A 24,578-nucleotide genomic window follows, 5' to 3' on the forward strand; every position below is an offset into this window, starting at 1 on the left:
TTGTCGATTAAAAACTAACCTACTATCGGCTAATTTGCCAGTTCCAGTAGTTTCAGTCTGAACTGGTGACTCGAGATCCGCTCAGACCCGATTCAATCAAATTAGTGAATCATCGCGAACCGTTTGACTGAAAAGATCCGATTCGATTCCCACGGATTGGACATCGCTAGAAATGACCGTGAATGCCGTCATTACAACGCGGTTTGAGTCATGACACGTTTATTTATTTATTTTTTAATATATTTTAACTAAAAGGGAAACGAATAGGATTTGAAATGTGTGATTCGACCATGTTTGGTTGTGTTTTGAACACTGGAAAACTCTCGGCTGGGGGTGGGGGAAGGTTTTGGATTGAAGGCTACTCACTCACAGAATTGCGTCAGAAAAACGTCAATGTCTGGAAAAAAACCCATGAATAGGGAATGCCCCACCAGGCTTCAACGAAAGAGATGAGGTTTCGTCACGTTTATGCACTTCCTATACCTTCTCTATTTGACTACAACGCACACTTTATAAACAATGTTCAGTTATAATGTTCGAGCTGTTTTATGTAGGAAAAACTGCAGAGTCAGGAAATGCAAATCTAGAATTCTGCCATCTAAACAGTGTCAAGAAATCACTTTATTTTCAACCATATGAACAGAAAGTGCAAAAGTTTATTATAGGATATACAAAATAACTTTAAAGGGAATGTTGGAAGTTACCAATACTACAAAAATGGAATGGGGAACTCAGACAATCAACTTAAGGATCACAACATACACAAGTCTGTTCATTCTTAATAAATAACTCACTAAATGCAGATAATTTGTATAGGAAGTCTGTATGACTGCAACTTCCTTGCAGTGTTTGGTAATAAAAAATGAAAACCTCTTGTAACATTAGGCTACTGAGGGACAGCAGCAGATTCCAGTGATAGTTTGGAACCTATGAAGAAGAACAAAGCATGAAAACCATGAACGTACCACATCAGTGTAAGGACTTCTGAAATAGTGTTGTCACTGTGTAGTCAGATGCTATAGATGTCTGTAGATACTGCCAAAGAAAAAGCATACAATTGTTCTTGAAGACTGTTCAAGCGAGTTTCAGTTCACCAAAATATGATCAAGAAATTCACACGTTCTTCTACAGCGAAACACGACTGTGTCCAGCAACCTGAAAAGCATTATTCTGTACATTGATAAATTTCTTAATTATAACTAGGAACTCTTCTGTACATAAATAGGAATTATATAATATTTCTCACATCTACTTCTCGCCAGCTTATCTCTCATGCATTGAAGGTAACCCGTGAACGGCGTTTAACACTTCTACAGTGCGATGGAGGGCAACAGAACTACAACCATTTTACTTTCAATTACAATTTTTTGTTTTCATGAACGTCAAGGTCTTCAGCACCACGTCGTCCATCTCGTCACAGTGAATTCTGGTTAATTTCTCGCTGCGATGACGACTGATAAAGCTACACCGCCGATGGCTACAGCTGTGGCCCCAAAAAGCCACTTCCAGCTGAGACTCTGTAAAAAGACAAATGAAAACAGTCATTATTTATTCACCCTCATGTTGCGTATAGCTTTGTCGAATGAACAAATCAAAAATTCAAGGAACAGTTCACCTAAAAATTAACATTTTGCCATGATGTATCCCCCCTTAAGCCATCCTAGATGTACAGGGGTGTGAAAAAGTGTTGGCCCCCTTCCTGATTTTTTTATTGTTTTGCATGTTTGTCACACTTCAATGTTTCAGATCATCAAAGAAATTTAAATATTAATCAAAGATAACACAAGTAAACACAACATTCGTCGTTTTTGAATGAAGTTTTTTATTATGAAGGGAAAACAAAATCCAAACCCGCATGGCCCTGTGTGTAAAAGTGTTTGCCCCCTAAACTTAATAACTGGTTGGTCCACCCTTAGCAGCAACAACCGCAATCAAGCGTTTGCGATAACTTGCAATGAGTCTGTTACAGCGCTGTGCAGGAATTTTGGCCCACTCATCTTGACAGAATTGTTGTAATTCAAATGTCATTGTTTTTCGAGCATGAACCGCCTTTTTAAGGTCATGCCACAGCATCTCAATAGGATTCAGGCCAGGACTTTGACTAGGCCACTCCAAAGTCTTCATTTTGTTTTTCTTCAGCCATTCAGAGGTGGATTTGCTGGTGTGTTTTGGATCACTGTCCTGCTGCAGAACCCAAGTTCGCTTCAGCTTGAGGTCACGAACAGATGGCCGGACATTGTCCTTCAGGATTTTTTTGGTAGACAGCAGACTTCATGGTTCCATTTATCACAGCAAGTCTTCCAGCTCCAGAAGCAGCAAAATAGCCCCAGACAGTCACGCTACCACCACCATATTTTACTGTTTCTGAAATGCTGTGTTACTTTTACGCCAAATGTAATTGGGGACACACACCTTCCAAAAAGTTCAACTTTTGTCTCGTCAGTCCACAGAGTATTTTCCCAAAAGTATTGGGGATCATCAAGATGTGTTCTGGCAAAACTGAGACGAGCCTTTATGTTCTTTTTGCTCAGCAGCGGTTTTCGTCTTGGAACTCTGCCATGCAGGCCATTTTTGCCCAGTCTCTTTCTTATGGTGGAGTCATGAACACTGACCTTAACTGAGGCAAGAGAGGCCTCCAATTCTTTAGATGTTGTTGTGGGGTCTTTTGTGACCTCTTGGATGAGTCGTTGCTGCGCTCTTGGCGTAGTTTTGGTCGGCCGGCCACTCCTGGGAAGGTTCACCACTGTTCCATGTTTTTGCCATTTGTGGATAATGGCTCTCAATGTGGTTCGCTGGAGTCCCAACGCTTTAGAAATGGCTTTATAACCCTTTCCAGACTGATAGATCTCAATTGTTTTGTTTCTGATTTTGTCTCATTCAGGAGTGATAAACCACAGTTATGTTTTAACAGGGGGGGAGTGCATACATCCATCATAAAAATTACTCCACACAGCTCCAAGAGGTTAATAAAGGTATTTTGAAGCAAGTCAATGCATTTGTGTAGGAAAAAAAACTTTATAAACCATAATCTCTAGATTCCGCTAACTCTCGTACGCACATTCAGAAGAGAGTGGCGTTCCAGCGGATGACGTAGGCATAGCATAAGCTCCGGTGAGAAGTGACAAATGTGGAAGCGCAGAAGAGAGAGTAAAACAAAACACTGGTCACGAATTAGAAGTACAAAAAAATTTTTCGCTATAAGCCAAGATTTCGATAGAAGCCAAGAGAAGACTATAGTTTTCCTTTGCTGTAAACAAAACTTGGTTCTTGCGAGGCTAGAATTTTCTCACCGAACGCCACTCTCTCATGAACACACATATGACAGTTAGCAAAAGCTAGAGATTACAAAGTTTACAGTTTTAAATATGGATATTTGCAAACCTGGTCAACAAAACCAGACATAAATAAGTCATAAATAAGCTTTCCACTGATGTATGGTTTGTTAAGATAGGACAATATTTGGTTGAGATACAACTACTTAAAAATCTTAAATCTGAGGGTGCAAAAAAATCTAAATATTAAGAAAATCGCCTTTAAAGTTGTCCAAACAAAGTTCTTGGCAGTGCATTAAGTTTTGATATATATATATATATATATATATATATATATATATATATTTATATATATTTATATATATATTTTGCATACAAGAAGTATTCTCATAGCTTCGCAAAATTATGGTTGAACCCCTGATGTCACATGGTTTACTTTACCGATCTCCTTGCTACATTTCTGGACATGTTAATTACATTGCTGTCTATGGGAGGGTCAGAATACATCAAAAATATGCTAATTTGTGTTCCGAAGATGAAGAAAGCTTTTATGGGATTGGAACGACATGGGGGTAATTAATGACAAAATTTTCATTTTGGGGTGGAGTAACCCTTTAAGACTGGTTTTGTGGTCCAGGCTCACATTTTTTCTTACTCAAAGCATCAGTTTACTTCAGAAGGCCTTTATTAAGCCCCCAAACCCGTGTGGAATACTTTTCATGGTGAATAGACACTTTTTTGGCCTTCAAAATATCAACAGTCATTCACTGCCATTATAAAGCTTGGAAGAGCCAGGATATTTTTTACATAACTCCGATTGTATTCGTCTGAAAGAAGAAAGTCATACACACCTAGGATGGCCTGAGGGTGAATAAACCAAGGTGTAATTCTCATTTTTGTGAATTATCTCATTAAGAACTATTCGAATTGTCAATGAATCGATAATCTGATTTGTGAACAAGATTAACTAGAAAAGAAATGTCAAAAAGAATGATTGGTATGAGCCTCTTGAGTACATAGTGATGGGGAAAAAATTAGATGGGAGGAAGAATTTTATTTAAATTTATTCACGTTCTTTAAAAAGCTGCTTTTTAGCTATTACATCTGGCTCAAAATTGTTTACTCAAGATCCACTGATGGACTGATTCAGTCCAATTAGTGAACAATTCACTGTAAATGACCATTTAAGTAGATCAGACTCAAAAGAGCAATTCTTTCATGAATCAGACATTGGTAGAAATGACAGTGATGGGGAAAAAATTAGATGGGAGGAGGAAAATATTTATACTTATTAATTTTTCATGCCTCATAAATAATTTCAAAGCTTTTGTGTTGTCTTCCCTTGCTTGAAATAATATGAGGTGTGAGGTAAAACTATATTTTCAAAGCTTTTGTGAGCAAATGCAAAGTTTTCTCTAGCAAATGCAATACTTTAGTGAAAAAAGGTGAAGATTCTTGGGTAAATGCAAATGCAATATTTTTGCGAGAAAATGCAAAAGGTTTTGTGAATGAACAGAATTTCTTAAGGGATCTTTTGCAATACTTTTGCAAGAGAACAGTTTTTCGGGGGAACAGTACTTTTATGAAAGAAAGTAAACGTTTCACAAGAAAACATTTTAGAAAACAAGAAAACGTCTCGGGTTACTTGCGTAACCCATGTTCTCTGAGTAGGGAACGAGACGCTGCGTAAGAGCTTACGCATTGGGAACACCCCCAGGTGTGACGATTGTCTGAAGCCTTATAGAATCACGCCAATTTATTGGCTGATGGCGCGAAGCTCCACCTCACGTCTTACGTGACCAACCTAGACAGCGCGCGCCATCTTATCCCTCAGATTTTCCTGTCGAGGAAGCCGGTAGAGCGTGAGGAGCTTGGCAGCATACGCAGCGTCTCGTTCCCTACTCAGAGAACATGGGTTACGCAAGTAACCCGAGACGTTCTCTTTCATAGGTTCACTCAACGCTGGGTAAGAGCTTACGCATTGGGAACGGTATACCAAACACACCAAGCTAACACGCTGCCAAAAACTGGCCCAATAAGACCAGAACCTTAACACAGCTGGCTCAAGCGGAAAGAACCCGGGAGCCAGGAGCTGTGTTCGCATCCAGGTTATAAAACCTGACGAAAGTATGGGGAGAGGACCAACCTGCCGCCATACAGATATCTTCCAGAGGAACTCCTCGAAACAAAGCCAGGGAGGAAGCCACTCCCCTGGTAGAATGAGCTCTAATGTCCAAAGGTGAAGGCAACCCGCGCACCTCATAGGCCATAGAAATAGCATCCCGAACCCAATGGGATATCGTGTGCTTTGAAGCGGCTAGCCCTCTGCGGCCTGCACCAAAACACACCAGCAGCTGCTGAGACTTACGCCACTGACTAGAGCGGTCCACATACGTCTTCAGAGCTCTGACAGGGCAGAGCAGATGAAGACTGCTGTCCCCACTTAAAGAAGAGGGAGAAAAAGCCTGCAGCACTACCACTTGCGAACGGAAAGCCGTAGAGAGCACTTTGGGGACATACCCAGGCCTAGGCCTCAAAAATGCCTTGACCAGGCCGGGTGCAAACTCAATACAGGACTCGTCAACACAGAGAGCCTGCAAATCCCCGACACGCTTTAAAGAGGACAACGCCAATAGCAAAGAGACCTTTAATGTCAGAATCCTCTCGGGAGCCGACTCTAAAGGTTCAAAGGGGGGCTCAACTAGCCCCTTCAGGACAACTGAAAGGTCCCAAGAAGGAAAACTAGGAGGACGAACTGGCCTCAAGCGCTTAACTCCACGCATAAAGGAGGAGACCAAACGGTGCCTACCTAACGGAACATCGTCAGAATATCTCCGAGCAGCAATAGCCGCAACATAAACTCTCAGAGTGGTAGCGGCCGCTTCAGCTGAAAACTTTCCCTGCAGAAACTCCAGCACTGAACCGACTGGGCAGTTAACTGGGTCTACATTATGAGCCAAACACCACGACTCAAAAACCTTCCATTTGGAGGAATAAAGCCTCCTAGTAAACGTCTACTGGCAGCCCCTGATCGGCCACACCCACAACTTCCAGATCTCTGGTCGAGGGTGCCAAATTTTGCAATGCAGCTGACTCAGCAGGTCTTTCCTGATTGGAATCTCCCACGGATCGCCCTCCAGTAGGGAGATCAACTCCGAGAACCACGTCTGGGATGGCCAGAACGGGGCCACTAGGAGGAGGCGTGCGCCGCACGTCCTCACCCTGCCTAAGACCGCTGGAATGAGCTTGACAGGAGGGAAGGCATAAAGCCTCCTGTCCGGCCAGGGATGCGCCAGCGCATCGATCCCCAGGGGGGCAGGATGAGAAAGGGAGAACCAAAGGGGGCATTGGGACGACTCCTGAGACGCAAAGAGGTCCACCTCTGCCACGCCGAAATGCTCCCAGATCTGAGCCACCGTCTGGCGGTTCAGCATCCATTCCCCTGACCTGATTTTCTGTCTCGACAGAAAATCCGCCGCCAGGTTCAGGACCCCCGGAACATGAACCGCTCTCAGGGACAGAAATTTGTTCTGAGCCCAAAGGAAGAGATGGCGCGCATGCCTGTCCAGGGTGCGCGACCGAGAACCTCCCTGGCGGTTGATGTGTGACACCACTGCCATATTGTCTGTCCTGACGATGACATGAGAGTGCGACAGGAACGGAAGAAAGTGAACGAGAGCCAGAAAGACTGCTCTGAGTTCCAGACAGTTTATGTGCCAAGTGAAGAACTTGCCTGTCCACAGACCCCAAGCCGGTCTGCCCTCGAAGACCGCGCCCCAACCTGAAAGGGAGGCATCCGCGAACAATACCCGCAGCCTGCAGCGGCCCTGAGGGGAGAAAACCTGAGGTGTCTCCTACCTTCAACGATCGCCACACAGGAGGAATGGCCTGCTGACCTTGAAGCGCACGAAGCGGCAAGGACTGCGCAGTCGGTGGAGGAGAGCGTACTGGGGACGGACAGATACGCTTCAGCGGTCTGTCGCGATCCAACAGGACGGGGAAAGCTCTCCTCTTCCTGATACACACATCAGGAGCGACCCGAGGAAGCCACGGGGGGCTTACTAGGGTGCTTTAAGTCAATCCGCTTGCGAGGGCGCTGGCGAGTCACAGGGCGACCAAGGGCTCCCCAGACCGTGTACGGTGGGGGATGCGCCGCGTCACTAACTCTACCAACTGGCTCCTTCCCCGGGGCCGGACGTTCCCTGGAGGATGAAGCGCTAGCCGACTCGCGCGAATGCCGTGGCATGAATTGCTTAAACGCAGCTGACTGCGTCTTATCAGCCCTGAACTTATCCACGACAGTGGAAACCGCGTCGCCGAATAAGCCAGAGCTAGAGAAGGAAAGCCTTCTCTTTCTCCCTAATCTCCGTGAGATTCAGCCACAAGTGGCGCTCAGCCGCCACTAAGCCCGCCATGTTGCGTCCAACCGCACGAGCTGTGTGCTTAGTAGCACGAAGAGCTAGGTCGGTAGCTCTGCGAAGCTCCTTAACTGCTTCGGGAGTCACGCCATCTCCTTCGTCCATTTCCTTTAAAACATCCGCCTGATAGGCCTGAAGAATGGCCATGGTGTGAAGAGCTGCACCTGCCTGTCCCACCGCCATGTAGGACTTACCGATTAAAGCGGAAGTGGTCCTACACGGCTTAGAGGGAAGGAGAGGGCGGGACTTCCAAGAGGGAGCGGAGTTAGGCGAGAGATGCGCGGCCAAAGTGTCCTCAACAGCAGGGACTGCAGCATAACCCTACTCCACAGAACCCACAAGGTTGGTGAAGTCAGCGGCCGCTGCATTAGTGAGACGGTAAGAAAAAGGCTGCTTCCATGACCTGGAAATTTCCTAATGCAGGTCAGGAAAAAAAGGCAGCTTACGTCTCACTGGACGCACCCCAGAGCTACAAAGAAAACGCTCATCAAGCTTAGATGACTGGGACTCACGAGGTTCATCCGGCCAATCTAAGCTCAATTTCTCCGTAGCTTGCGTCAAAACGTCAACCAGCTCAGAATAGGCTGGGGAGGGCCGCGCCTCCTGGCCGCTAGGCGGGAGAGCGTCGGGCGCCGCGGATCCGAAGTCCTCAGAGTCGGAAGCCGCGGTAAATAAAATGTCTTCCAAACCGAAGGAAACGAAATCTCGTGCCTCCGGGCTGGGCGCAAGACAGCCGCGAGAAAATACTACAGGGGAAACCGCGCGACGGCGCTCGGGCGATGGAGGAAGAGAAAGTGAAAACTGCTCGCTCTCCATCACCTCGAGCTCAACATCCGAACTCCAGGCCGCGGCTTCACGGAGGGAGGAGGCCTCCGGAGCTGCACGGCGGGAGGAAACGGTGGATTCATTATCAAAAACCGCAAGTCTAGCGTGCAAGGTTTTCAAAGTAAAGTTCTCACAGCATTTGCATGCAGAATTGCCACAAATAGCGTCGCGCGCGTGGGCAAGGCCCATGCATTTGACGCACTTACCATGCTGATCATCGCTCGAAATGAGGCGAGAGCACGGAGGATGGCAACGACGAAAATCCATTCTCACTCACCGCTAGGAGATTATTCTTCCACTAATGCTGTCGCTGAAGTGAATGCTAAATTCCACAAAGTCGTCGAAATTGGGCTTTCAGAAAAACCGAGAGAAGCGAACGCTTCTGAAGAGAGGAAAATCTGAGGGATAAGATGGCGCGCGCGCGCTGTCTAGGTTGGTCACGTAAGACGTGAGGTGGAGCTTCGCGCCATCAGCCAATAAATTGGCGTGATTCTATAAGGCTTCAGACAATCGTCACACCTGGGGGTGTTCCCAATGCGTAAGCTCTTACGCAGCGTTGAGTGAACCTATGAAAGAGAACAATATTTTAGAGAGAGAAGGCAGAAGTTTTGCAAGATAATGCAGTTCTCAAGTTCGATTCAAATTCAATCCATTCACATGTGTACAATGGGAAAAAGTGACACATTCTGTCATTAATTACTCACCCTCATGTCATTCCAAACCTATAAGACCTTCCTTCATCTTCAGAACACAAATTAAGATATTTCTGATGAAATCCAAGAGCGTTCTGACCCTGCATAGATATCCGAAGATGAACAAAGGTCTTACAGGTTTGGAACAACATGACAGAATTTTCATTTTTGGGTGAACTATCCCTTTAAGGCATAAATGTGTGTTTTGTCATCTGTAAAACCCACTTCCTGTTGAGAGTAAACAGACATGCAACCTCATAAATAAACAGTGCACAGTGTTAAATAGTTGAAAAGGGGGCTGTTTTAAGCTCTCACCCATGAGGACTTGGCACGGTGTTTCTGCACACTGGCGTTTGTCGGGTTACCCAGCATCTTTTTGTACATGGCCTGTTCGGCTCCTTTCTGCTCAGAGTGTTTCTTCACAAGCTTCGACAGCTCAGCATGGATGGTCTGCCGAGAAAAGGGCAGAGAGCATGAAAAGTGTGTGTGTGTGTGTGTGTGTGTGTGTGTGGGGTATCGTCAGGCTGATGAAACTGTTGCTCACTGCAGCACACCGACACATTTGGGCGGCACGAAAATGATTAAACATGACAGTGCTGTCAAAGATTGAGTGAAAGCCTAAGAAAAGTCAAGATGCAAACCAAGTCAAGATTAAAAAAAACACATTCACGTGTTTTCCAATATCAGCTGCAATGCTACAGAACACAAAAACAGAAGTGAAAGCATTTTGTACCAATGAAACATGTCTTTATATGGATCTCACACATCAGTTTTGTCTTGTATGACTTCAAAATCCAAGACCTCTGAGGTCTTTCCAGTGACTGTGCAGACGGTATATGAGAACATGAAAACACAATTTCAAAAAACATTTTTCAATAGCTCAGTGTTCATTCTTCAAATGAATCTAAATTGTTCAAATGGATTTTAATGAACTGGTTCACACATTTTGTTCAAAAGACAGTTAATCTTTTCATTTTGAGTCATTGACCACAAGTGATCTTAAAAAAATGATTCATTTCTAAACTGATTTGTTCAACAGTTGAGTGTAAACAGTCCAAGTAAATCTGAATCTAAATTTGTTCATATTTTGGCAAATCAGTTCAGTTTGTTTAAATGGGTGAATTCAAGAAATAGTTAATTGATTATTGATTATTTTATGAGCTGATCTGTTCAACAGTTGAGCGTGAATCATTAAAGTGAATCTGAATCATTCCGATTTACTGAAGTGAATTGGTTTATTCATTCGGTTTGCTTCAACAGTTTAGTTCACTTATTAATTCTACAGTGTAACTACATAATTCAAGTGATCTTTAAAAATGATTCATTTCTAAACTGATTTGTTAAACAGTTGAGTGTAAACAGTCCAAGTGAATCTGAATCTAAATTTGTTCATATTTTGGAAAATCAGTTCAGTTTGATTAAATGGGCGAATTCAAGAGTTCATTCATTATTGATTATTTTATGAGCTGATCTGTTCAACAGTTGAGTGTGAATCATTAAAGTGAATCTGAATCATTTAGATTTACTGGAGTGAATTGGTTTATTCATTCAGTTTGCTTCAACAGCTTGGTTCACTTATTCATTCTGCAGTGTAACTACATAATTCATAATTCAATCTTTAAAAATGATTAATTTCTAAACTGATTTGTTCAACAGTTGAGTGTAAACAGTACAAGTGAATCTGAATCGTTCCAAATTCAGCAAATGAGTTCACTCAATTTGTTTCATCAAACTGATTCAAAAAACAGATATCAAGATATCACTAAAAATTTCAATTGATCTTGTAGAATGTTTCATTTACTAACTAATTTGTTCAAAAGATGATTCATTTCCAAACTGACTCACTGAATAGTTGAGTGTGAATTGTTCAATTGAATCTAAATTGTTTAGATTTTAACTAATCAGTTCCCTCGATTTGCTTCAATGGATTGATTCAAGAAATAGTTAATTGATTAATGATTAAATTATGAACTGATCTGTTCAACAGTTGAGTGTAAACAGTTCAAGTGAATCTGAAACATTCAGATTTCAGAGTGAATAGTTTCATTCATTCAGTTTGCTTTAATAGGCTGGTTCACAAACAAAAACAGTTCAATGATTCATTTTGCACAATAACTACATAATTCATTTTAAAGAATGACTCATTTCTAAACTGATTTGTTCAAATGTTGAGTGTAAACAGTTGAAGTGAATCTGAATCGCTACGATTTATTTTAGCAAATGTGTTCATTCAGTTTACTTCAATGAACTGATGCAAAAACAGATTAATTTCAAGATATCTCTAAATGTTTCAACTGATATTATAGAATGTTTAATTTACGAACTGATTCGTTTAACAGTTGAGTGTGAATCGTTCAAACGAATCTCAATCGATTAGATTTGAGCAAACCAGTTCACCGTTTGTTCAAAAAGCAGTTAATCTATTTTGAGTCATCACATATTTCAAGCAACCTTGTAGAAGAATTCATTTCCAAACTGACTCATTAAATAGTTGAGTGTGAATCATTCAACTGAATCTGAATCATTCAGATTTACTTGAGTGAATTGGTTCATTCATTCAGGTTGCTTCAGGAGTTTAGTGCACTTAATCATTCTGCATCATAACTACATACTTCATGTAATCTTAAAGACTGACTAATTTCTAAACGGTTTTGTTCAACAGTTGAGTGTAAACAGTTCAAGTAAATCTGATTCGCTTTAGCAAATGAATTCACTCAGTTTGCTTCAATGAACTCATTCAAAATACAGTTAATCGATTAATCGCTGTTTCATTTACAAACTAATTCATTCGACAGTTGAGTGTGAATTGTTCAAACAAATCTAAATTGATCAGATTTAATGAACTGGTTTTAAAAAGTTTGTCAATTTGTTTTGAAGAAGATTAATTTGTGAACTAAATCATTTAAATACCTGACCTTATATGGCTACTTCAAAAGAGTCATTATGGTGAAGAAACACTAAATCAAAGCGTGACCTACAAACATCAAAATTACAGTTCAAACATGACGCTTAACAAATGAAGGCTAATTAGATGAAATAGCGTGTCATTATTAATAATAAGCAAGGAGCGAGGGCTGTGAATGGCACTTTGAATGTAGATTTCCAGGAGCCGCCCAAAACACACAATGACAACCTGCCATTTAGTTTAATTACCGCTAATGTTTAATTACTGGCTAATGACTAAAACAAGTAGGGTGAAGGCAATGTGGCGAGATGGGATCAGGTTGTTTGAAGGAATTCTGCATTGGAGCGTGTCTAAAGGCCAGACACATGAGAAGAGAGAGGTGTAAAAGTGCAGACGTAGGTGGCTTGGCAGTGGCAGGCTGGTCATACAGCAGTCAGGAGCTGTCAGATGGAGGGACACAGGGAACCTCATCCATCCGCCTGTGTAAGAGGAGCAGGCCAACGCTGCTTTAGATATGGCAAGTGTGCGGAGGGACCTGGCTATTTATAGACACGGAAAGAAATGCGATCCTAGGAGTTTTTGAACACTGTGTTCTGTCTGCAGTCGGACTGGATTTAGGGGTCTGTAGCTCCATCTGCTGGTTATAATGGGGAATGCACATGATTCTGGCATACAAATTCTGCTATACAAATTTGCTCTCAAAAATAGCAATTTTCAATAAAACACAAGTTTTGTAATGTATGCAATACAAAAAAAAATGAAAATTAATAGTTCTCGACAGACACTAATTTTCAATAAAAGACAAATAAGAAAAAAGATAAAATAAAATTTCAGATGTAAAATAAAGACAAGATGTAAAAGCAAATAAAGATGAAATAAGATGTGAAAACCTTCAATTAGAAAAAATAAAGAATATAAAATAAAGATTAAATCAAATATAAATCATATTAAATCATAATATAAAGATAAAATACGATATAAAAATAAACCAAGTTATAAAATACAGATACCAATTTTTTAATAAAAGACAAATTAAAAAAAGATGACATAAGTTATAAAAAAAATGAAATAAAAAATATATAAATAAATTAAAAAAAAAATTAAATAGATGAGAATTTAAGATAGGATATAAAAAAGAAATGATAAAATAAGATATAAAAATGAAAAGACCAATTTTAAATAAAAGACAAATAAAATATAACAAAATAAAGATGAAATAAGACATGAACAACTTAAATTAGGTATAAAAGAAAAAAGGATGAAATAAAATATAAGATATGAACTAAAGATAAAATAAGATGTTACAAAAACAGTCATAAAATAAAGACAACAATTTTAGTGAGACAAATAAAAAAAATGAAAGATGAAATAAGATATATAAACCTTAAATTAGATATAAAATTAAATTAAATGAAGATAAAAATATATGATATAAAGATATAAAATAAAGATAAAATAAGATATAACAATAAATTAAGATATAAAATAAAATACCAATTTTCAACAAAAGAGGAATACAATAAAATAAAGATGAAATAAGATACAAAAAATTTTAATTAGTTATAAAATAAAATTAAATGAAGATAAAAATATATGATATACAAATATAAAATAAAGGTAAAATACGATATAAAAATAAAAGACAATAAAATAAAGATGAAATATAATATGAAAATGTAATGAGATAAAATAAGATTAAAAAAATAAATAAAGATATAACGAAAAGAATGTTATATTTATATAAGAAATAAATATAACATTTAAAAATAAACTAAGATATAACAAAGATACCAATTTTCAATAAAAGACAAATAAAATAAAGATGAAATGAGATAATAATTTAAATTAGATATAAAATAAGATATAAAAATGTAAAAAGGATCAAATAAATATAAGATATAAAACACAATAAGACCAAATAAGATACATAAATAAAGATATAAAATAAAGATACAAATTATTAATAAAAAACAATAAAATAGTATTATATATAAATATAAAGGTAAAACAAGATATAAAACTAAAGATGTAAAATAAATTAAAATAAAACAAAAAAGTTATGAAATAAAAATATTACCACTTTTTAAATAAATAAAAGTCAAATAAAGTAAAAAAAATAAATAAAGATAAAATAAGTTTTTCAATAAAAGAAAAATTTAATGAAAAAACTTAGATGTGAAATAAGATATAAAAATTAAATAAAATATAAGATAAAATACAAGATATAAAATAAAAATAACCAAATAAAACATAAAAATAAAGATATAAATTAAGAAAATGTATTAAAAGATATAAAATAGACACCTATTTTCAATAAAAGTAATAAAATAATACAAAATAAAACAGATAGACACACTAAATAGAAACTAAAAAAAAATATATATAATACAAATATGAAATAAAAAATTTAAATAAAATACAAATATGAAATGAAGATATGATAAAACGAAAGATTAAAAAGACATTTCAATAAAAGACAAATAAAATAATACAAAAATAAAATAGATAAAGATATAAAAAAATAAACTTAGATATAAAATAATATAAAATAAAGATATAGAATACAATAAAATATAAAAGAAGAGTTCTTAACAAATACCACTTTGCAATAAAAATTAAAATAAATTTAAAAAGATAAAAAAATAAATAAAAAAAATATGAAAAATAAAGAAGATATCAAATGAAATTCTCAGCAGTTACAAATTGCTAATAAAACATTTTTTCATGTATGTAGTAATAAGATAAAATAAAGATAAAATCATATAATCAAACAAACAAAGCTAAAAATTAAAGATATAACAAATATACATTTTACATATTTTTTAATACAAAATAAAACATGTTCATCTGTGTGCTCATCTGTGATAGAGTTACTGAAAGTGATTCTGTTAAACTGTCACTTGTGTTACCTTATTACTTGGCTCCAACTTCAATGCTCTTTTCAGTGTTTTAATGGCTTCAGCGTACTCGCCCTGCAGAGCCAGTACCTGCGGACACAAAAACACGTCACGCATCAGCACTTTCTCATCTCAACACATCTCAAGCTGTTCTTTTGGAGTTTTTTTTTCTCAGCTGTGGCCGGAAACCTAAACGAAAGAACCGAATGACCGGACAACCGATTTCGCTGCGTCCCAAACCAGCAGTGCATTACTATTTAATGAGAGCAAGTGAAAACGATACGCATCTGAACCCAGGGAACCAACCTTGCCTTTGCGGAACAGGGCTTTGACATTGTCCGGCTGGTGCGCCAGGACAGAGACGCAAGAGCGCAGTGCAGCTTCATAGTGGTCTAGCTTGAGTTGAGCAGCGGCCATGTTATTCAGACATTTCACCTTCATGTCCAAAAGTTCCTCCTCTTCTTGTTGACTGATGTCCACTACGATAAAAGAATAATGTGATTACAGACATACAGTTTAGGGCAAAACTTTACATAAACCTTGCAGTGTATCTACAAAATGTTAATTATTTGACCAAAATAAGAGGGATCATACATCCCTGAATTGTTGAATTAATAAAAATTACCCCATTCAAAAGTTTGCATACACTTGATTCTTAATACTAAGTTGTTACCTCAATGATCCACAGTTGTGTTGGTTTGTTTAGTGATAGTTGTTCATGAGTCCCTTGTTTGTCCTGAAACTGCCATTTTTGTGTATTTAAACCCTTCTCAACAACAACTGTATGATTTTAAGAGCCATCTTTTCACACTGCGGACAACTGAGGGACTCATATGCAACTATTACCGACGGTTCAAACGCTCACTGATGCTCCAGTAGGAAAAACCATGCATTAATATGGGGGTGAAAACTTTTTGAATTTGAAGATCAGTGAAAATTTGACTTTTTTATATTCTGGGGAACATGTAAGTATCTTCTGTAGCTTGTAAAAGGCATGACTAAATGAAAAAAAAAAATCATATTTAGGCAAAATAAGAAAAATGTGCACTTCTTCATTACGTTCAAAAGATCTAAATCAAATGATCTGATTTGAGGTCTCTAACTGAAAAAAATGATTTGTGAACCTGCACTGAAGTCTCGATCTGAACCAAATGATTTGCAAACCCACTCCGAAGTCCCAATCCAAATCAAATAATTTGCGATACACAACCTGAGGTCCTGAACTGAATCAAATGATTTACATATATGCAAAGTTTCAATCTAAATCAAACGATTTACAAACCTATTCCAAAGTCCCGATCGAAATTAAATGATTCACATATATGCAAAGTTCTAATCTAAATCAAATGATTCACAAACCCACTCCGAAGTCCAGATCTAAATCAAAAGAATTGCGATACGAGATCTGAGGTGAACTGAACTGAATCAAATGATTCGCAAACCCACTCTGAAGTTCCGATCTGAACCAAATGATTCACAGTCTGAGGTCCCGAACTGAATTAAATGATTCGCGAACCTGCACCGAAGTCTCGATCTTAATCAAATGATTCACATGTATACAAAGTTCCAATCTAAATCAAACGATTCACAAATCTGCTCCAAAGTCCCGGTCAAAATCGAATGATTTACGTCTTGCAATCTAAAGTCGCGATCTGAATCAAATGATTCACATATAAAAAACTCCAACCTAAATCAAATGATTCGCAAACCCGCTCCGAAGTCCCGATCTAAATCAAAAGATTCATGATACACGATTTGAAGTCCCTAACTAAATCAAATGATTTGTGAACCTGCATCGAAATCTCGTTCTGAATCAAATATTCACATACCCACTCAAAGGTCCAATCGCATTTATGCAAAATTCCAATCTATATCAAATGATTAAATATACACGATCTGAGGTCCTGAACTGAATCAAATGATTCGCAGACCTCCACCGAAGTCTCAACCTGAATCAAATGATTTGCAAACCAAGTCTGAAGTTCCGATCTGAACCAAATGATTCGCAAACCCACACCAAAGTCCTCATCTGAATTAAATGATTCACCTAAATGCCAAATCAAATCATCCGCAAACTGATCCGAAGTCCTGATCTAAATCAAATAATCTGTGATACGCAGTCTGTCCCGTACTGATTCAAATGATTTGTGAACCTGCACCGAAGCCGCTATCTGAATCAAATGATTCACAAACCCACTCCAAAGACCTGATCTGAATCAAATGATTCACCTATGTGACCCTGGACCACAAAATCAGTCATAAGTGTAAATTTGTCGAAATTGAGATTCTTACGTCATCTGAAAGCTGAGTAAATTAGCTTCCCATTGATATGTTGTTTGTTAAAATAGGACAATGTTTGTCTGAGATACAACTATTTGAAAACCTGGAATCTGAGGGTGGAAAAAAAACGAAATATTAAGAAAATCGCCTTTAAATTGTCCAAATGAAGTTCTTAGCAATGCATATTACTAATCAAAAATAAAGTTTTTATATATTTATAGTAGAAAATTTACAAAATATCTTCATGGAACATGATCTTTACTTAAAATCCTGATGATTTTTGGCATAAAAGAAAAATCGCTAATTTTGACCCATACAATGTATTTTTGGCTATCGCTACAAATATACCCGTGCTGCTTAAGGCTACGTTTACATTAATCCGGATACATTTGAAAACGGAGTTTTCATTTTAAAACGCTCTCCGTCCACACTAGCGTTTCCAAGCGTTTTCCAAAAGTTTCTCATCCACACTGAAACGTAGGAAAACATCAAATTCGCCTTACTGCGCATGCGTAAAGCCTCCAAAATTATACAGACGTAATAAGTTTTCACGCAATTCTTCTGGCGGGATAATTTACGGAAATATCTCATCATCCACTGACGCGTCTATATCGCGCTCATTCATATTTTATCTGAAAAGCAGTTGTCGTCATGTTTTGCAGGACAGCAACTGTGAGTACATTTTCCGTCATCATTTTAGGACTGTAATTTGAAGAGTGTACAAGGTAAATCTCTTTAGCAGCAGTGTGACAGTGAATAGCACAGGCACAATTACTGGTGTAAACATAGATATCTATTGGTACAATATGAGTCACATGACTATAAAAATGCGTCATCGTTTTCAAAAGCCTCCGTTTTCACGTTGTAGTGTGGACAGTGAAAACGGAGGCTTTTGAAAACAGCGTTTTCTAATTTATCCACTTTGGCCGGAGTTTTTAGAAATAATCGTTTTCTGTGATAAAAACGGGGTTTTCGTACCGCAGGGAAATATCTGCGTTTTCCCTTCGTGTAAACGGGGCATAAGACTGGTTTTGTGGTCCAGGGTCACATATGAACAAAGTTCCGATCTAAATCAAATGATTCGCATACCCGCTCCGAAGTCCCGATCTAAATAAAAAAGATTCATGATATCTGAAGTCCCTAACTGAATCAAATGAACCTGCTCCGAAATCTCGATCTGAATCAAATATTCACATACCCACTCAGAAGTTCCAATCTGAATCAAATGATTCACATTTATGCAAAGTTCCAATCTATATAAAATGATTAGCGAACCCACTCCAAAGTCCCGAGCTAAATCAAATGACTCACAATATGCGATCTGAAGCTCCCATTCTGAATTAAATCATTTACATATATGCAAAGTTCCAAACTTAATTAACTGATTCGCAAACCTTCTCCAAAGTCCAGATCTAAATCAAATGATTCTTGACACGCAATCTGAAGTCACAATCTAAATCTAATGATTTGCGGACCTGCACCGAAGTCTCGATCTGAATCAAGTATTCACATATCCACTTGAAAGTTCTGATCTGAATCAAATGATTTTAAATACACAATCCAATTGGAGCACTTTGAATCATTTTGCAATGCAATGGTTTAACTGATTTGGCATTTGAAAAAAGATGGATTTAAAAATCATACAGTCATTGTTGGAAAGAGTTCAAATACACAAAAATGCTGGAAAACCAAGGAATTTGTAGGACCTGATGGATTTTAACTGTTCAGGCAAACAAGGGACTTATGAACAACTATCACTAAACAACAAAAAAACACAGCTATGGATCATTCAGGCAACAACACAGTATTAAGAATCAACTTTTGAGTAAACTTTTGAACAGGGTCATTTTTATAAATTCAATTATTATTTTCTCTTGTGGACTGTAGGTTAACATTTTATGTGAAATATCTTATTCAGGTCAGTACTAAAAAAATTACATGTATTCTCTATGATCCCTCAAAATTACATTTTGCTGATTCTGCAAGGTGTACCTAAACTTGATGTATTAGGAAATAAACTGAATGAGTCATGAATGAAGCAGCATCACCTCTGAAAGTTGCTTCGGTTATCTGTAGCGCGATTCCGTAGGAGTTGATGGCAAAGGCGTAGTCGGCGCGCTGGTAGTGGACGTTTCCTCGCTCTCGCTTACTGTTGGCCAAACTGATTCTCTCAGAAGGAGGCATAAGCTCCAGGTCTGAAGCTTCATCAGCCGACAACAGCTGAACCTCCAGGATGAGATCAGCATCAGGAGGAACAGCAGGAGTAGAGCTGATGGAGGAGATGGACAGGGTTAAGAGTCACACAGAGGATGTGAAATGAGGATGTGTCACATAGGGGAAAGTGGGGTGAGTTGTGCCAGTTTTTACTCAAAGTGACTTTATAGTGAAGCCATGACAGTCATCCCTCCAACTTAAGCATGTGCATATATTTCAGGATGTGGTGCATCCCCGGGAACAATAACTTTGGATCTGAAATAAACCGATTCAGAATTATAGCTTTCAGAAAAAAAGTGGTCTCGTGGCACAACTTGCCTTTGTGCCTTTGGGGTAAATTGTGCCAGTGATTATTTAAGTTAAAAAGAACATTTTAATGTCATGAACTGTAATGCTATATAAAATCAAGACAAATTCAATACAAAATTGAGATATTATAATATAAAAATATTTAGATATCGTTACCCTATTAAACTATTGGCATGTCTTATTTTCTACTTTTTCGGAAAACACAAAAAAACTCAAATACACAATATATGATATTTGTGAATAATTACAACGCTGTCTGTCAACAAAACGCTGTCTGTCAATTATGTAACATACAGGAAAGAAGTTACTTTCTTATGAACATTTCTGAACATCCCATTGTGACTTAGGCCACTTAAAAAACTGACAAACGGCAGGTAAATCAAACACTGATGAGGCACGCTCATCTCCTTATACAGATTATCTCTGTGGGTATGTAGGTCTAGATCAGGGATGACCAACCCTGTTCCTGGAGATCTACCATCCTACAAAGTTCAGCTCCAACCCTAATCAAACACCCCTGAACCAGCTAATTAATCTCTTAGGTAGCATGTGATAATCACAGACAGCTGTGTGGGAGCAGGACTGAACTAAAGTCTGTAGGTAGGTAGATCTCCAGGAACAGGGTTGGTCAGCCTTGGTCTACATCCGGACTATTACTTAACATCCCACTTGCACAACTTAACCCTGCCCCTTTGGCACAAATCACCCCAGACCGACAATTTTGAAAAACTAACATTATCCTAACTGTATAGACTCACTGTGTAGCCTACTAAAGCACTAAAACATGTGCGAAATATTTTCAAACGTGTCTATAATTGTTCAGACGCAACAATCAAAAAACCTTGATCACATAAATTTTACTTTGAAAGGCAAAAAACAGTTTTTTGAGCTAAAATGTGCTTTGCCCTCATGCCACGTGTCTCTCTTCTTTGAGGGATAGGTAAATTGGATGGCTCTTCAAAAGTATGTGGTCACATGACCAATTTCTTCCCCCCTGGCACAAATCACCCCACTTTCCCCCATGTACACTTCTGTATAAAAATAAGACCAAATATTCAATCATAAATACTTGAAAAAAGTTATATTGTGAAGTGCTACTATATTTTAGAAAAAAAATAAGTTTTTTATGTTCATATATTTTGAAATGTAATTTATTTCTGTGATGCAAAGCTAAATTTACAGCATCATTACTCCAGTCTTCAGTCATGTGATCCTTCAGAAATCATTCTAATATGCTGATTTCATACAGAATAAACAATTCCTATCTTTTTCAATGTTGAAAACCGTTTTTTTTTTCAGAAATTATTTATTTGAAATAGTTTTTGAACACTCTGTTCTGATTTGGGGGTCTGCCGCTCCATCTGCTGGTAATAATTGGGAACACAATGAAGGGACCTGTTATACAAGCAGTTCTGTAAAGATTATAAATAAATATATAAATAAATAAAGATTAAATAAGATCTTAAAAAAAATTAAAGAATAAAATAAAGACAAAACAAGTTATAAAAAAATTAGATAAGATATAAAAATTAAATAAAGATCCAATAAAATATAAGACAAGATATAAAATACAGTAAGATATTAAATAAAAAGAAGACCAAATAAGATTTTAAAAAACAGATACAAAATAAAGAAACACATTTTCAATAAAATAATATAAAAATTTTAATTAGATATAAAAATTATAATAAATTTATTATTACTAACCTGCCAAGAGCACCATATGCATATTTAGCATCTGCTTCTATTAACGCCTTTTCGCCCATTTCCATCAGCTGTACAGTAAGATCCAGTGCCTAATTAGAATAGGAACAATAAGACATGTTTTAATAATTCTTAATAATTTATTTTTAGAAAACAATTGAGGGTCCTGAAAAAAAAAAAAAAATTAAAAGTATAAATAAAACTAATGTTTAAAACCACAAAAGCAGTCATAAGTAGCATAGGTATATCCGTAGCAATAGCCAAAAATACATTGTATGGTTCAAAATGATTGTTTTTTTTTATGGCAAAAATCATTAGGATATTAAATAAAGATATTGTTCCATTAAGATATGTTGTAAATTTCCTACCGTAAATATATAAAAACTGAATTTTTGATTAGTAATATGCATTGTTAAGAACTTTAAAGGCGATTTTCTCAATATTTAGTTTTTTTTTGCACCTTCAGATTCCAGATTTTCAAATAGTTGTATCTCAGCCAAATATTGTCCTATCCTAACAATCTCAATTTCACAAAAATGACCCTTATGTCTGGTTTTGTGGCCCAGGGTCACATATAATATAATATAATACCTGAAGGACATCCCCATCACCAAGTGTAAAAGATAAGTTTGGCTGCTCTTCTACCACAGTTCCATCAGTAAGAGTGGTTTTAAGATGGATTGTGACATTTTGGCCTCTCTGGGGTCTGCTGTCTGGACCGGCTCCGGCTTCCACAACTTTCTTTCTCAGCTGCCCATTTCCTGTGTGTTCGAACAGCAAATATCATAAAACGAGCTCAAAATCACCATCATTCTTTACATCCAGATTTTTGCCCACTCTAGTGTTCATCTCTATCATTTAATGAATTATTGCCACCACAATGACTACAAAAGGTGTAAAAAAGGTACCTAAAACATCCAGCCACTCTTCCTGTTCTATAGAAGGCGTTTGATCTGCTTTTGTAGCGGCTTTAGCAGGACTGTCTTTCTTCTTTCCTCCACCTGCGTCCTCTAAAGGCGGGAGGTCGTCATCCACGTCGTCTTCCACATCATCCAGCATTGTAAAGTCTTCCCCGCTATCGAGCAGCGAAGCACGTCCAGATTTCTTGCTCGACGGCGCCACATCCTGGTTATCCGCAGAGCCGTTCACAACCTCACCGTCGGCCATCTGGACACAATTCAATGAGAGCAAAAACTACAAGTTTCAGCAAAAATGAAAATTTGTTTACCCAAAAAAAGACAAATTCAAAATATAGATAAATTTGTTTTTTTATGGCGGCATTTTAGTGCCACATTAAAAATCAAATCAAATCTAAGATTATGTGATTAAAGTCGTAATATTTTGAGAATAAAGTGGAAACAAGAATAAAGTCGAAATTACTCAAATAGTCAAAATATTATAAAAATACAAAATATTTTAAAAATAAAGTTGAAATTATGAGTATAAATTCAAAATGTTTATATAATAGTCTAAATATTATGAGAATAAAGTCAAAATGTTTTGAGAATAAAGTTGAAATATTTCAAGAATAACGTCGAAATTAAGAGAATAATATTCAAATTATGAAAATAAAGTCAAACTATTTCGAGAATTAAGTCGAAAAAATATTTCGAAAATAAAGTTGAAATTATGAAAATAACAGGGAAATATTACGAGATGCCCAATAGATCATATACAAAATTTCAGATCTCTACTGTGCATACTTTTTTTCACAAAAAATCTGTAAAAAAGTTTGTTTTTTACCCCGTTTTGCCGTCACCGTCTGAATGACCATGTTCAGACTGAAATATCTCCAGAACTAGTTGTGCCAGGTCCATGAAATTTTCTGGGCTAAGAGTCTTAGTCTAGAACTGCATGAATTACAACTCACAGCATTGTTACTGAATTTACACCTGAATGCTGGCCCTCTACTTTTCTTTGAAACTATTACTTTAAGGGTTTTCAGATGTCCATAGAAACCTCAATTTTCAATGTATAAGCCTCAAACTTGGTAAATGGTCTGATATGTACCATGTCTTTCACATCCTTTGACATCAGATAATAGAGTCTGATGGATGTTGAGATATTAAAGGTCCCATATTGTACACATTTCTGGAGGTTTATTTTAGTTGTTGATGTCCTTAAGAATAGATATTTGCAGTATATGTGCCAAAATCCATATCAATATATTTTTACAGCTCCTTTTTTAGGAGCTCTGTCAAAAACAGGTCGATTTTGGCCCATCTAATTAATATTCATGAGCCTCTCTTCTGATTGGCCTGTTGTTTTCTGAGTGACGCACAGCCAGGCCAGTCACAGTTAACTACGTCATGTATGCTTTAGCCGAGCCCAGAGCCATAGAGAGAGCCTAGCCTGCTGATACTCAACAGGATATTTCAGAATGATCATTAATGTTTTTTCTTTTTCAAACACCGAATGCTTTAGTAAAGCCCCTTTCACAATGCGCGCTGATTCTGGAAAATTACGGGAACGAGCGCTGTGTGAACAAAAGCCAGAACCATAAAGGCAGTGTTGTAGTGATGATGCACGTTATCATGCGACTCTTCACGACAAAAAAATACGTGCAAAGTGGAATGAAGCGGCGATCGGGCAAAGCCAGCTCCGCACTATAAGCGCTGAAGCACAGTTTGTTCAGGTTAGTTTCAGTTTAGTGAAATGTACGCGTCGCATTACATCTCACATCCAAACGTCACATGTCTTTATGGGTTGTGTGTAAAGCACACACAGATTCCGGAAAACAACTGTGAATGAACCAAATCAAACAACTCCGGAACAAATCATGCGACACATTATCCGTGTATTTACCGGAATTGCTGTGTGAAAGAGGCTGAAGTTGACGTGCCACTAGTCTCTTATATTCACGTTGTTCTGAAGCCTGTGCAATGATGTAGTTTCGACATCTATCGACTGAACAGGGTTTTCTCGATTAGTTTCCGTGTTGTTGTTGCTTAGCAATGTTATGGACACGATATTGTCTGGGTTTGACAAAAGGAGGGTGGGACGTGATTGGTGCTCGGGGTGGTGACTGAAGGCGGTGACTGAGTAGATCCGACATCACATCG

General features: G+C 37.8%; 1 protein-coding gene across 1 annotated transcript in view; it reads right to left on the reverse strand.

Annotated features, from left to right (window-relative positions):
- Positions 1 to 603: 603 nt before the first annotated feature.
- The window catches only part of fkbp8 (FKBP prolyl isomerase 8), a 28,811-nt gene continuing 4,836 nt past the window's right edge, over positions 604 to 24,578 (reverse strand). Inside the window, exons 2-9 of the mRNA XM_073844100.1 lie at positions 22,425 to 22,683; positions 22,108 to 22,277; positions 21,520 to 21,608; positions 19,338 to 19,558; positions 15,316 to 15,488; positions 15,022 to 15,099; positions 9,523 to 9,657; positions 604 to 1,517 (exon numbers count right to left, since the gene is read on the reverse strand). Coding sequence (XP_073700201.1) covers positions 1,431 to 1,517; positions 9,523 to 9,657; positions 15,022 to 15,099; positions 15,316 to 15,488; positions 19,338 to 19,558; positions 21,520 to 21,608; positions 22,108 to 22,277; positions 22,425 to 22,683 — 1,212 coding nt within the window. The 3' untranslated portion in view covers positions 604 to 1,430. The remainder of the gene's footprint in view (positions 1,518 to 9,522; positions 9,658 to 15,021; positions 15,100 to 15,315; positions 15,489 to 19,337; positions 19,559 to 21,519; positions 21,609 to 22,107; positions 22,278 to 22,424; positions 22,684 to 24,578) is intronic.

The sequence above is a fragment of the Garra rufa genome, chromosome 7, assembly GCF_049309525.1.
Source record: "Garra rufa chromosome 7, GarRuf1.0, whole genome shotgun sequence".
Taxonomy (NCBI): domain Eukaryota; kingdom Metazoa; phylum Chordata; class Actinopteri; order Cypriniformes; family Cyprinidae; genus Garra; species Garra rufa.